Source organism: Ixodes scapularis, unplaced genomic scaffold, assembly GCF_016920785.2.
Source record: "Ixodes scapularis isolate PalLabHiFi unplaced genomic scaffold, ASM1692078v2 PGA_scaffold13__105_contigs__length_92229423, whole genome shotgun sequence".
In the NCBI taxonomy this organism is placed as follows: Eukaryota; Metazoa; Arthropoda; class Arachnida; order Ixodida; family Ixodidae; genus Ixodes; species Ixodes scapularis.
In genome coordinates this window covers 61,205,801-61,219,498 of record NW_024609839.1, presented here as the reverse complement: position 1 = coordinate 61,219,498, position 13,698 = coordinate 61,205,801, and the positions used below count along the sequence as shown (strand labels likewise).

The following is a 13,698-nucleotide window of genomic DNA, read 5'->3' as shown; positions in this document are numbered from 1 at the left end:
TCTCTTGTCTTACCAAGATGCCGAGCAACTGAAACGGTAGTTAACGATCCTCTACAAAAGCCGATGCTTTAGAAAAGGACACAGTTGAATGTAATGTGGCAATAACCTGGCCTGCTATGGTAATGATGAAGTGAAATAAACGAAATAAGAGGAAACAAAATCTGAAGGTCAGTTATGGCGGCGTCCATGCACAGCTGCTGCAAAGCGTCTATACATTAAAAGGAACCTTCCATTATCCATCTAAGAAGAAAGAAACTTCTAAACAGGACAGAGTAAAAGTCAAAGTTAACACACAAGAACTTACAAAAATAAATTGTTAAATGAAAAATAAACTAAAGATTTAAAAATAAAAAAATGGATAAAAATAAGAAAGGGGCCTGACGTCCGTCGACGTTTCGGCAGTGGCACTGCCTTCTTCAGGATGGGGGCCTGTTTTTTCTTTCCCGCGTAATTAGCGTTCTTGTGCCTAGTCTTCATTATTCCCGTAAACTAATACAACTTTTTTTCGGCACTTCACCCTTTTTTCTTGCGTGACTTTTTTCGCCATTAAATTAGTATTTTATTTTTATCATCCTACGGCTGCTGTGTCTGCGCACATTACTTTTGCCTATATATATATATACCGGGTGTTTTTGTGAAGACTTTCAAAAATCCTAAAAATTAGGGCGATTGAAAAAAGAAGAAACTCTCTTCGGGAACAAACTGCTAGCCACGGCGGACGTCAGGAATTGCCAAAAACCTACTAATTAGCCAGATAATTAATTAAAATTTGTTAATTAACTTTTTAATTAGTGGAAATAGACATATGGTTCCAATTAGAAAGTTGCTGAGCATTATCGAAAACCACTAAATCAGACATTTTCAGAAAGACTTTAAGCGCTTGAGAAGAGTAGTAGCGCACTAAAATTACCACTCGTGAAGCAGGTACAAGGCTGGGGCTAAATAAGAGGCGGAAAAATCGCGCGGGCGCCTTACCGCAACTGCTAGCCTTGTACCTGCTCCACGAGTGGTAACTTTAGTGCGCTACTACTCGTCTCACGCGCTCAAGGTCTTTCTGAAAATGACTGATTTAGTGGTTTTCGATAACGCTCAGCAACTTTCTAATTGGAACCATATGTCTATTTCCCCTAATTAAAAAGTTAATTAACAAGTTCTAATTAATTATCTGGCTAATTAGTAGGTTTTTGGCAATTCCTGACGTCCGCCACGGCTGGTAGTTTGTTCCCGAAGAGAGTTTCTTCTTTTTTCAATCGCCCCAATTTTTAGGATTTTTGAAAGTCTTTTTACAGGATGTTTTTTTTTAAGCTTAACAGATTTGTTTAAAAAAGCCGTGAAAGCAGGAAGACATATAATAGGGGGTTAATCGTAACGTTCAGTCGGCTAATTAATTAAAATTCGTTAATTAACTTTTTGATTAATGAAAATAGACATATGGTTTCAATTAGAAACTTGCTCAGCGTCACCCAAAAACCGCTAAATCAGTAATTTTCAGAAAGACCTTGAGCGCGTGAGAAGCATAGTAGTGCACTAAAGTTACCACTCGTGGAGCAGGTACAAAGCTAGCGGTTGCGATAAGGCGCCCGCGCGATTTTTCCGTCTCTTATCTAGCCCCAGCCTTGTACCTGCTCCACGAGTGATAACTTTGGTATAATACTACGCTTCTTACGAGCCGAAAGTCTTTCTGAAAATTACTGATTTAGTGGTTTTCGATGACGCTGAGCAAGTTTCTAATTGGAACTATATGTCTATTTTCATTAATTAAAAAGTTAATTAAAAAATTTTAATTAATTAGACGACTGATCGTTACAATTAGCCCCCTACAATATGTCCCCCTGGCAGGGCCGTACCCAGAAAAAAATTTCTGGGGGGGGGGGGGTTTCGGGGACAACGGCGGCCATTTTGAAAGTGTCTATTGTCTTATTTTCGCCTATGAATCATGTGCATCGGTGGCATATAATGCAGAGTTACAGCAAACCGGAGAACCGGTCCAGGTTTGGTACCCGGTAGCCGACCGGCGCCACTGCGCGTGCGCAGAGGTCGAGATTAAAATCGGCTGGCCGCCAGTGCACCGACCAGGGCCGTACCCAGAAAACAATTTCGGGGGGGGGGGGGGGGGGGGTCAGAACCCCCTACCCCCCCCCCCCCACCCCCCTTGGTTACGGCCCTGCCCCCTGGCCATATAACTCACCTCCACAAGCGGCATAAGTGTAACTTTCACGGCTTTTTTAAACAAATCAGTTAAGCTTAAAAAAAAAAAAAAAACACCCTGTACATATATATAAACGACCATACAGATAAATGAACCGTACTTTATCCAGTGATTCAAAGGATCAAAGTTTTACGAACCCACCAAAAGTCAAAATAAACGGCGGAGCCAGGATTGGAACTCTGGGCCTCCCAATGTCCGGTCGGGTGTGCTGACCCGACCGAACAATGCACAAACTTATTCCTAAAATGCACCAAAATATTTGTAAATCTTAGCTTAAAGGGAAGATGGGGCACTTGTACATTTGAGAAAAAACGCATGAATTGCGTTCATTTGGCCTTTAGAATAACAGATATCAAAATTATATTTCAATGCGACGCGCCGGAGAGCCACAAGAGCAATTTCAAAATAGGGCTGAAGCCCCGCCCCCCTAGCCTTGGGCAGCCAAAAGAGCCGTCGATGACGTCACGGACAGCGACTGTCTTTCGCGTTTTTCTCGCGTTTAACAATACCTACGCTGCAAATGGTTTGGGTATTTGGGTTCACAGGGTAAAAATACACTAGACTTCACTTCTAACTCATTTCTTCCAAGAAGCTCCGTAGCTTCCCTTTAAGTTACGTCGAATACCCTGTATATATTCCAGTGCTCTGGTATTTTGCCTGTTAGATTTGTCAGACTTCACGAAGTTGTAGACACTGAAACAGAACGTATGAAATGGGTCGTTAGCAAACCAGTTAATTAAATTAAATTAAATTAAATTTTATATTTTTCAAATGTTGGGGTCCACCATACGAAAAGCTGTCACAGACAACTTGAGAATGTCTGGGGGCCTGTGCAAGCAACAGCATTTCAGTCAAATAAATTTACATAGCACATCGTCACATAAATTAATATAGCACAGGTTTGACAGTTTTGGCACTTAATTATTAAAGAAACAAAAACAATACTAAATATGTATATGTAAATTATGATAATAAAATAGTTGAGATACTTATCCATAACACAGACTCGTCTGACCAACGAACAATGATGGCTTTGAAAACCATAGTGATACATAAGATACAAAATATAATTAGAATTGACTACGGCAGTCCTCGTATTTATTTATACGAGACCACATATATGAATTTACTGTATGCTAGATCTATTAATACTCCTAAACAGTAGCGAACCCCCCAAGGGACACTGCTACCCTTGAGCCTGGCCCCCAGCGTACTGCAAAAGTTTTCATGACACTAGAATCATCGTGGCTTTCGTTCTTTTCAGTCATTCTTTGATATAAACTTCTCTGAAAAGATGTTATGTGAGGTCGTTACGTTTTAAATAGCTTTCCTTCCTATTTTTCTGTCGAACTCGAAATGATGCTGTTCGGGATAAACGCACGTTTCTTGTGTCCTGCCGAAAACGTAAATCTCGAAAACGAAACTAAATTAATATTGGCGAAAACCTAGTTCCAGATAGTGCCACTACGCGGGACGTCGAGCGCCTCCCGTCCCGCGCTACCGGATCGTTTGTTGTTAGCAAAATGGCCGCTTCCATGGACGCGCCGGGTGGTGACAGTCCCAAAAGAAAAGCTGACACGCAGGTACCTGCCGAAGAAAGTGATCTGCTTCTAATCCGACCGCTGGGCGCGGGCCAAGAAGTCGGACGATCATGCATTATCCTCGAGTTCAAAGGCAAGCGCATCATGCTCGACTGCGGCATCCACCCGGGCATGTCGGGACTCGACGCGCTCCCCTACGTCGACTTGATCGAAGCGGACGAGATCGACTTACTACTCGTAAGCCACTTCCATCTCGACCACTGCGGCGCTCTGCCCTGGTTCCTGCAGAAAACGACGTTCAAGGGCCGCTGTTTCATGACCCACGCGACTAAAGCCATCTACCGCTGGCTCCTGGCCGATTACATCAAAGTCAGCAACATCGGCACTGAACAGATGCTCTATTCGGAGACGGACCTAGAGGCGAGTATGGAAAAGATCGAGACGATCAACTTCCACGAGGAGAAGGAGGTGAACGGGATTCGGTTCTGGTGCTACAACGCGGGCCACGTCCTCGGCGCGGCCATGTTCATGATCGAGATCGCAGGAGTCAAAGTTCTTTACACAGGCGACTTCTCGCGGCAGGAGGACCGGCATCTGATGGCCGCCGAGATCCCCAACATTCACCCAGACGTGCTCATCATCGAGTCGACGTACGGCACCCATATCCACGAGAAGCGAGAGGAGCGCGAGGCTCGCTTCACGGGCCTGGTGCACGACATCGTGAACCGCGGTGGCCGATGCCTCATCCCGGTCTTCGCCCTCGGCCGCGCCCAGGAGCTCTTGCTCATTCTCGACGAGTACTGGTCCAACCACCCCGAGCTGCACGACATCCCGATCTACTACGCGTCGTCGCTGGCCAAAAAGTGCATGGCCGTCTACCAGACGTACGTGAACGCCATGAACGAACGTATCAGAAGACAGATCACCATCAACAACCCGTTCGTCTTCAAGCACATCTCGAACCTCAAGAGCATCGAGCATTTCGAGGACGTGGGGCCATGCGTCGTCATGGCCAGTCCCGGCATGATGCAGAGCGGGCTCTCCCGCGAGCTTTTTGAAAGCTGGTGCACTGACCCGAAGAACGGTGTCATCATTGCCGGCTACTGCGTGGAAGGGACATTAGCCAAGACAATTCTCTCCGAGCCGGAGGAGATCTCCACGATGGTCGGCCAGAAGCTGCCGCTGAAGATGTCCGTAGACTATATCTCGTTCTCGGCCCACACCGACTACCAGCAGACGAGCGAGTTCATCCGGACGCTGAAGCCGCCACACATCGTGCTCGTGCACGGCGAGCAGAACGAGATGGGGAGGCTGAAGGCGGCCATTGTCCGGGAGTACGAAGATGACGTCGAGACGAGGATTGAGGTGCACAACCCACGAAACACGCAGGCCGTCGAGCTCTACTTCAGGGGTGAGAAGACGGCGAAGGTGATGGGGTCGCTGGCGGTTCAGGCGCCCGAGCCGGGACGCCAGCTGTCCGGGGTCCTGGTGAAGCGCAACTTCAGCTACCACCTGCTGTCGCCAGCCGACCTGGCCAAGTACACGGACATGGTGATGAGCACGGTGGGACAGCGGATGAGCCTCAACTACTCCGGCTCGTTCCAGGTATACCTCGCTTCGAGTTGCGCTTTGATATGTTGTTTGTGCAAATTGCAACTGTTGGGGGTTGGTTGGGAGATGCTAGTGTAGATGGTGTCTGAAGGCCCATTAACACATTTGAGTTTGAGCATGATCGTGTTCAACTGTCTTGCCACCGTTTACGACGAGAAACCGTATGGTTGCCGTCTATTGGGCAGTCCTGGAATGTTTCCGATCTTCGCATCTTTTATGCATCATTCTTTTACCGTGTTCTTGAAATAATTCTTACACCGTAGTGATGTTAGGAGGTTGTTTTCCCCGGCCTCGATGGACCACCTTGAGTTGCCGTCGAGGACTGGGGGATTGTGGATGAAGCCAGTTGCTGGAGGGCTGGATGTGTCGGTGGTGATGCAAAGGCGACCGACAACAATGGGTTAACAAGGATGACAAAACTCTACTTCGATAAAAAGAATCAAACAGTTACATAAAGGACGACAAGTGTAAACAGATCACGCGTTGTAATAAACTGCCCCGCACGGCTTACAGACTGCAGGGGACACCTCGGCGTCAGATGGTCCTAACGCGCATGGTAAAAACGGCGGCTACCTTGTAGCCGCAAAGACAAAGATGCTGTCCCGCACGACAGGTAACGCGGCGCACCGCGGGAGTTGAACGTAAGTGGGTCGCTCACGAATCCATTCCAAAACTCCAAGATTTCCCTGTCCGGCCAGGGTCTAAAGCAGCGTGCTTGAACCCGTCCGGGCCAATCAAGGTTCGAGCCTGGTCCCATTGGCTTGAGGAACCAACGCACTTTCGACCAATTGGAGGAGAGATCATTGCTCTGAGAGTGAACCATAAGCCAAGCCTTGGTTCTCAGAACCCGAGGATAAAATACGACTTATGGCTTTCCTATCTGCCACAGAAGATACACATTCGCGAACGGCGAAAACCACCGACACATGTCGGCTGAGGCACGTCTATGCCACCACGAAATGTTGTTGAAAACAAAGTAAAAAGAAAGGCACGCCAGGCATATACAGAATATATGGGGAGCTCCTGGTCCCCGGGCGTCACGAAAGAGTTCCGAGACACAACTCCGAGAGCTCTGAAGCGCTTTGTCTCCCAGCAAACGACCTGGCGACCGGTGACGTGTTTATGTCTCGGCCGTGGGTTCCCCGGAAAGCCTTTACGCCTTTACGTCTGGTCCTGCATTTCAAGGTCAAGGAGTAGATAGATGCACGCGGCGCTTAAACAGCAACGTCTCGTGGGCAATTTAAGTATTTTCACATGCGTCTGAAAACCGGGGTTTCGCATAAAATTTTAAGGGGCGATATGCCCGCGGCGATTTCCACGGTACCGGGAAAAGCTAGAAAACAAGCAGAATTCCAACTCATAAAGACACGGGACCCCCTGAAACGCGACACTCGTCTACCAAAGCACATTCCCATTCCCGACCGAAGCGCCAGCAGGCAAATAAACAAAACAGAGCCAGAAATGCCCACCTGGGCCCGTTTGCTCGAAGCTGGTTAACTAACCGCGGTTAACCGGATTTCCCTACGAGGGGGAATTTTGGGTCACGTGACCGGCAGAGTAAGGACGGCGGGGAAACATGGCGGTGCCCCGGTGAGTGAGCGCCGCTCGCTTTGGAACTAATACGTCGTAGTAACTGCAGTAGCGGGCGCGTTAGTCAGCAATGAATGGCGCAGGAGGTTTTCGCGTTGCCTTACCTCACTTAAAACGCAAAGCATGAGCAATAACCTCGCCGCATTTTTTAGATAGACTTTCGACTCTGGCCATTCCTAAACCTAAATGAACGCGATAGTTGTCGGCATGGCAACGTCTTTGGAAAGTGGGTTGCCTTGACTCAATCGGCCGGGTATTGATAGCACACAAAAGCAGACAGCGTTCCCATAGACCTTTTGCTAAATTTCAAAAGCACCAGGGTTCATGCTACGAGTGTAGTTACACGCGCTGCACCTGCTGGCGTCTGCAGTAATAACTGTTCTGAAGCAAAAAGCCTAAAACAAATTTTGCCGTGCACGCCCGTTTGTCAAAGATTTATTATGATTATTTACTTCAAATCTTTTATAAGTGGAAAGCCAGCGCGCGCGGGTCATAGAATTACACTTCCAGCGTTCTTCTCGATGTTCGGGTAATTTATGCATAGGTCAATTTTCAGTGGAGCCGAGTTACAGGTGTTTCAATTTATGACGGTGTCATATAAAGTTGTTACATTCTGGCCAACCATGCTGCCGGTGTACCGCCCGCCTTTCACTGCTCACTTCTTCCTTATCGTTTCTAGGACTCAACTTGGTCGTCCTCTTTCGAACTCGAAAGGAAATTTCAACAAGGCTTTTCTTCACTTCATACAGCCAAATATTTAGAAAATTTCCAAACAAGGGTTAATTTAGTTTTACCTTGCCGATTATTTGTACCACGAGCAATAAAAATTGTTTCTTAAGCTCGAATGTATGCCACGCTGCGTCGCGAAAACCAGGCAGCGCGCATTTTTTGGGTCCCCCCATTTCGGGAACCTTTCCACGGAAGCCACGTATCTTCGCTACAGCCAGTAGGTGACACCAGCTACCACCCCATAATAAAACACGGAGCTATCGCTCATCCAGTCCTCGTCAAACTTGCCTAGGTACTTGTAGGTACCTAGTAGGGAAGGGCGGTTAACTTTTAACCGCGGTTAAAGTTAACCGGCTTCGAGCAAACGGGCTCTGGCAGTAGAAAAGAAGAAATGCAATCACCTCTACAACCATTATAAGCGATCGTTTGCAAAACCTTCGGTGTTGTTATGTGCGGATCGGGACTGTTAAAGGGCTATCTGATAGATGGCGCCAGCGGGTTATCTCATGTAGAGTTCCTGTATAGGCTCCCTATGGGAGCCAGAGTTAACGTTCATCCCCGTAGCGCAGGCTTTCCTGCACGGCCCGAGATTCTGCTCGTCACATCACTAAATACTGCGAATAGCGGTGCCACTTTTTTTTTTCCTCATTTCCTGGAAAGCAGAGAAGGAGGCAGAAGCGGGGGTACATACGCTAGGGTGCTTGCAACAGAGGCGAAGCGGCTGTATCAGTAGCCTTTCCGCACGGCACTAGGATTTTGCTCCTCGCGTGATCAATCTCGGCGAATAACGGCGTGACAGCACGTGGAAAAAAGACGAGCAACTCTAGCTTCTGTATGGAGTCTATATGGGAATTATAATCTCGTCGTTAGCGGACGCGATGCAGTTGATTGAACACAACTGTGTGTTCGTTCAACTCTGCTCAATTCTGGAAATTATAGAATAATGAGTGATTTTACATTAAAAAGCACTCATAAAAGGCACACGTCATTTGCTTTGCGAAACATGGGATATATCTTGTTAAATCTTATTTTAAACAAGCAAAAATTTAAACCGAAATTTCGGCTCCGTCGGGCAACGTTGGCCTCTAGCCGCCAAAAACATGGCTACCACGTCGTTTGACATGTCGCATCATTTTATATTTAACGATGGGCGGGATTGGGTGCAGGCCACCGTAGGGGCGGGCGTGTGCCTGGCGCAAATGTCTTCTTCATTGCACTGTTTACCACGTTTGGTGTCTACAACATTCAATGACATCTGCACAACTGCAGCATCAGTCTGCGCACGTAGTGTGAACGAAACTCCGAGGGACACTAATCCCAAACGTTGAGACGATTACGGTGGTTGTGACACGAGAGACGGTGGTAATGGCGGGGCGGCTTCCAAGAAGTGCAGGCATGTTACGCCAATCACAAGAACACCGCTGAGCGCTGAGAGGAAACATTACTGCCGTCGCCCGTTAAGCTTGCCCGGAGTAAAAAACAAAAAGGATCAACGTTGATGTTTAGCTCAATGTTGGCTATGCCAACGCCATAGTCTTGATTGCACCTCAATTTGGCTGTTAGAGTCAGCCGATTTCCCAAACTTGGCGCATTCCAAATTTTGCCGGACCGTTTAGGAAACATCTAGAGAGGACTAGGTCGTAATATTTGTTGTATGTTCTTCCTAGGTGACACTGAAGATGACTGCATTGTTTTTCTTAAAAACAAAAATGAATTGAAAACGGCCTTGTTTTGTCACTTCTATCCCAGATGCTGCACTTCTTCCTCAACCAACTCTCGGGGGACGTCGAGATCGTCGAGGGCGCCAAGAAGGCACTACGCGTCTTCGGCAAGGTCACCGTGGTGCAGGAGAGTCCGGGCATGGTCCTGCTCGAGTGGAACTCAAGCCCCATGAACGACCTGTTCGCAGACGCGGTCATCACCGTGGTGCTGCGTGCACAGTGTTCTTCAACCCCGAGCAGAAGCCTGCCCTCGACGCTGATCAAGGTGGACCGGATGCACTTCACCGAATGCCTCATGGAGACGTTGGCGGAGATGTTTGGCGAGGACTCGGTCGGCAAGGTTGTGAAGGGCGAGCGCATGATGGTGACCGTCAACGACCGAAGCGCCCACATCAACCTCAGGAGCCTGGAAGTGCAGTGTGAGGGCGACGACGTTCTCCAGCAGATCGTCACCACGGCGGTCACCAAACTGTACAACTCCATGGCGCCGCTCAAGGTGTGACTCGACGGACGGCCCTTTTATTATGTTTGTTTTCTGCTGTAAATGAAGTTTCAACAACACAGAAGGTCTGTGTCGAGTGTCTTGTCTTGGGTGGCAAACAAGAGTAATTGTGTGTTGCGTTTCTTTCTGCAGTGGGAAGTTAGCCAGCCCCAATGGATGATTGCTGTCTCCGTTGTAGATGAGAAATTTAGCCAGTGCAGTACAACCGGTACCTTGGGGCCTTTAACGTGCGTCGCTCAGTAGTGATACATATCTGCACACCAGTACAACGCTGATCCAGATCGAAACGGGCAGTGGTGGGGATTGAACCGAGGATCCCTAAGCTGTGGTGTATCCAGGAATTATTTTTGAGGGAGGAGGTGAGGGGGTTGATATGGCTGTGATGTTCATGACTTTGGGTGAGGAGGGGGGGGATCAAAATGCATGTGTATATTATAGGGTCGGCTGGGTTTCCCATAAGCCTCCCCTCTGGCTGCACCACTGTCCCTGGATTTTCAGTGTGAACCTTCACTCCACGACTGTGGTGAGCTAACAGACTTCGCCACCGATCTCCCCTTTCGGGTGGTGGGGCGTTTCTTAGCTGCCCGGAAGTGTTTTTGGTCTCGCCGCGTTCCACCAAGAGCCACTTATGACCTATGCTCAGAGTGTCGGCACAATATTCTCTCGAATTTCTTGTGGGCGCCGCCATTTTAGTGCTTAGTGCAGAGCGGGTGATTGTTACGATTAGAAATTTTGACTTCCCAAGCTTTAGGTACGGTGTCGGAGAGCTCGGCCGATGTCGTTTCTGCTCTGTCGTGGAGTGTTTTACATTGCTAGGGGGCAGAACAGCATTTCTCATAATTTCAGGTGAAGCTTCAGATAACTTGCAACGATGCACCAATATGGCCGAAGCGTTGTTATCCTTTTTTAGTGGCTCCAGTTCCACTAATGAACTTCTGCCTGTCCCAACAACTCTCATTAATTTTTAACAAACACAGGTACTGGCACCGAGATGGCAGCATAAATTAAGCGGCGCAGCTGTACAGGTTGTGCTGTTTCTAGCCTTAGCTGGCATTGTAATGGCTACTTTAGTCAAGTTTGGCGATTGCTGAACTGATCAATCATCAATTACTCATTTGGTAAATTGGGATTGGTGGTGCCAGCCTGTGTAAGATGCATCTTCAGCTGACGGAAGAAAAAGAACTAGGTTTTTTGTACACTACAGGATGGGAATACCTTGTACACCATCCCTATACATGCCTTGCATGTGACGTCATATGGCACCATACCAACCACCATTGCTCCGTACCTTGTGCAGCGTACATTTCGCACCTTCGAATCTGTTTTTTTTAGGCAAGCCTAAGCCGAGAAGCCAAGTTCAAAGGTGACATATGTGGGCTGCAGAAGGTATGGAAACAGAAGCATGGTACGGAGCAATGGCGGCTGATGTGACGTCAATGCAAGTCATGTATTGCCAGCTTTGATCAATTCCATGACCCTTTAACCAGTCTGTTTTGTTGTTGTTTTTACTGGTAGAAGGTAAGCACTGTTTTCCTGCATTTAGTGCAATAAGTTATGTAGGTGAGCAAGTTTGCAGTAATTTGACAATGACTTCTTAAAGATTAATCGCGGTATTTGCTTCACTGATGGATTGCGCCGATGTCACATAGGCCGCCATTCTGGTGGCCTTGCTGCTGAACACGTACCTTTTGCAGCATACACTGTGGACAACCGAATTTATTTTCCTCGGCAAAAACAAGAATGAATGACGACCAGCATGGTGCACTGAAGTAATGTGCAAGCCATGCATGAACTGACACAAGAGTAGTCGTAGTAAGTACCTCTTACTGCAAAGAGTACCGAATTGCACCTAACTTAGATCAATGCCCCAGTCCCTGATTGACTTTTTTTTTTTTTGCACTTCTAAAAGTCAATAGACTTTTTCCTTTTTTCTTTTTTCCTACTGCTCACGCGTGAGGCGACGGCCCGCGCGCGCATCATGCTTCACTGCTTTTCACCGACGTGCCCGGAGAAGCGGCAGACCGCAGCCGAGATCATACATACTAAATCTATAGAGGAAAAGGTCCGCCATTTTCCCACGCATTCTGGCTGCCGCAAGCGGCGGAGTATGCAGGCAGACCCTCGGGGTCCCACATGGTTACCAACTGCCTCCGATTTTACAAATATATCATCAGAGCAGTTTCACGAACTTCAACCATCCACGAACTTACCATGGAAAGATATTCGCGTTCCTTTCGAAGCTTTCTTTTTGCATAGCACGCAGATGTACGGCCTCCCGTCAACACTAAACTAAACTAGATAACCGGCTTCGGTTATCTGGTTTAGCTTACCCGCGCCCGGAAATACGAAACTGCGCAACTACCAGATTTTTTTAGATTTCGACAGAAGGGAATTTAATGCAGCGTAATGAGTATGCTGCTTTTTATAAACCTTAGAATAGCTAAGAATTTCGTTTGCAACGTTAAATTATCACTGTTTATATTGCTGAGAGTTTCCAGTCTTCGCGATTACCATTGCGACTGTCGTCCTTCTGCTGGCAACATTGGTTTCTTTCTCTCGTGTTCTGTCGCTCTCTTTCGCAATCTTTCACTCGGGACCCAGGATGTCGGCGCGCGGGATTTGCCACTCCTCCTCACCCACCTTTACCCCCCTGCTCAAAACATAGAGATAGGAACAAACAGAGGTGACATACCTGCTCAAGTCAGCCGCCAAACAAGGAAGTCGCAAGTGAAGCCGGAAGTAGAGGGCGCAGTTGATGGGAATGCCCCCAAGGGTTCCGAAGGGTGTCCTTTCCGCCAAATAGCGTCTTTTGGTTTTGTTCGTTCTTGGTCATCGTTGGGAGCGTGTTCCTCCGAACCGGAAGTCATAACCCTAAGAGGCAGGCCATTCACCCTTGTTGATGTTAGACTGGTGGCAGCTGATAAAACCCGTTTGCTCTACTGCATGACGTCTCATCCCCTGGTTAGCTCAGTTGGTAGAGCGCTCCACCGGAAATGAAGAGGTCCCTGGTTCGAAAGCAGGACCAGGCGGATTTTTTCGGTCACGCACCAGTCACCTAGCTGTGTTTGGAGATTTGTGTTGGTGCTTTGTTCCCCTTCTCCAGGGATTATTATCGTTAATTATATCCAGCTCGCCTGCACCTTTGCATTAATTGCATTAAAATCTCCCCCGGCTTCACATTTGATGACGTCATGTCGCCCTCAGAAGCTTGCTACCTCCACGACACAAAATAATGAGAGCAATCAAGCGACGTCAAAAGCGCAAGTCATTGGGCCTTTTCTGTTTATGATTGGTTCAGCGGTGATGTAACACGTACAGGAACACCACGATGGTGCGCTTTTCACGTTGTCTGATTGATCCCATCAGCTCGTAGCATCTGCTGCGCCTGGACTCCAGGTGAAACCAAGTAAAGCTAATTAGGCAAGTTGTTTGGTGCGACACGCAATTCCTTAAAAAGGACGTCGGACAAAATGTACCTGGACACACTGATGTCTGACACGGCGTCCCCGGATTCTGTCATGTTCATATTTTAGAAACCTGAACGCTGCGTTGGGTTTCGAAGTGTTCTCTTTTTATGTTGTGTGGTGAGACCGGGGTGTACGGTTGTTAAACTTTAATAATTTTACTCAAATAGCAAATTAAGATAGTGCTGTTTCAATAACCGCTTTCAAAAGTCAATTAAGCAACCTCGGCGGTCGCCATTTCTTGTTCACGAAGACGAGGCGTGTGATTGGATCCGAGTCCTCGCCGAACGCTGACGCAGCACTCGCACCCAATAGGAGCCGAGCCGAGTCC

At 47.7% G+C, this 13,698-nt stretch overlaps 1 protein-coding gene across 1 annotated transcript; it reads left to right on the top strand.

Moving 5' to 3' along the window:
* Positions 1–3,664: 3,664 nt before the first annotated feature.
* On the top strand, positions 3,665–9,967 carry LOC8023593 (cleavage and polyadenylation specificity factor subunit 3). The gene is made up of 2 exons (XM_002402117.4): positions 3,665–5,355; positions 9,430–9,967. The coding sequence occupies exons 1-2, from the start codon at positions 3,733–3,735 to the stop codon at positions 9,901–9,903; spliced, it is 2,097 nt and encodes a 698-aa protein (XP_002402161.3). The 5' UTR covers positions 3,665–3,732; the 3' UTR covers positions 9,904–9,967.
* The last annotated feature ends 3,731 nt before the right edge of the window (positions 9,968–13,698 follow it).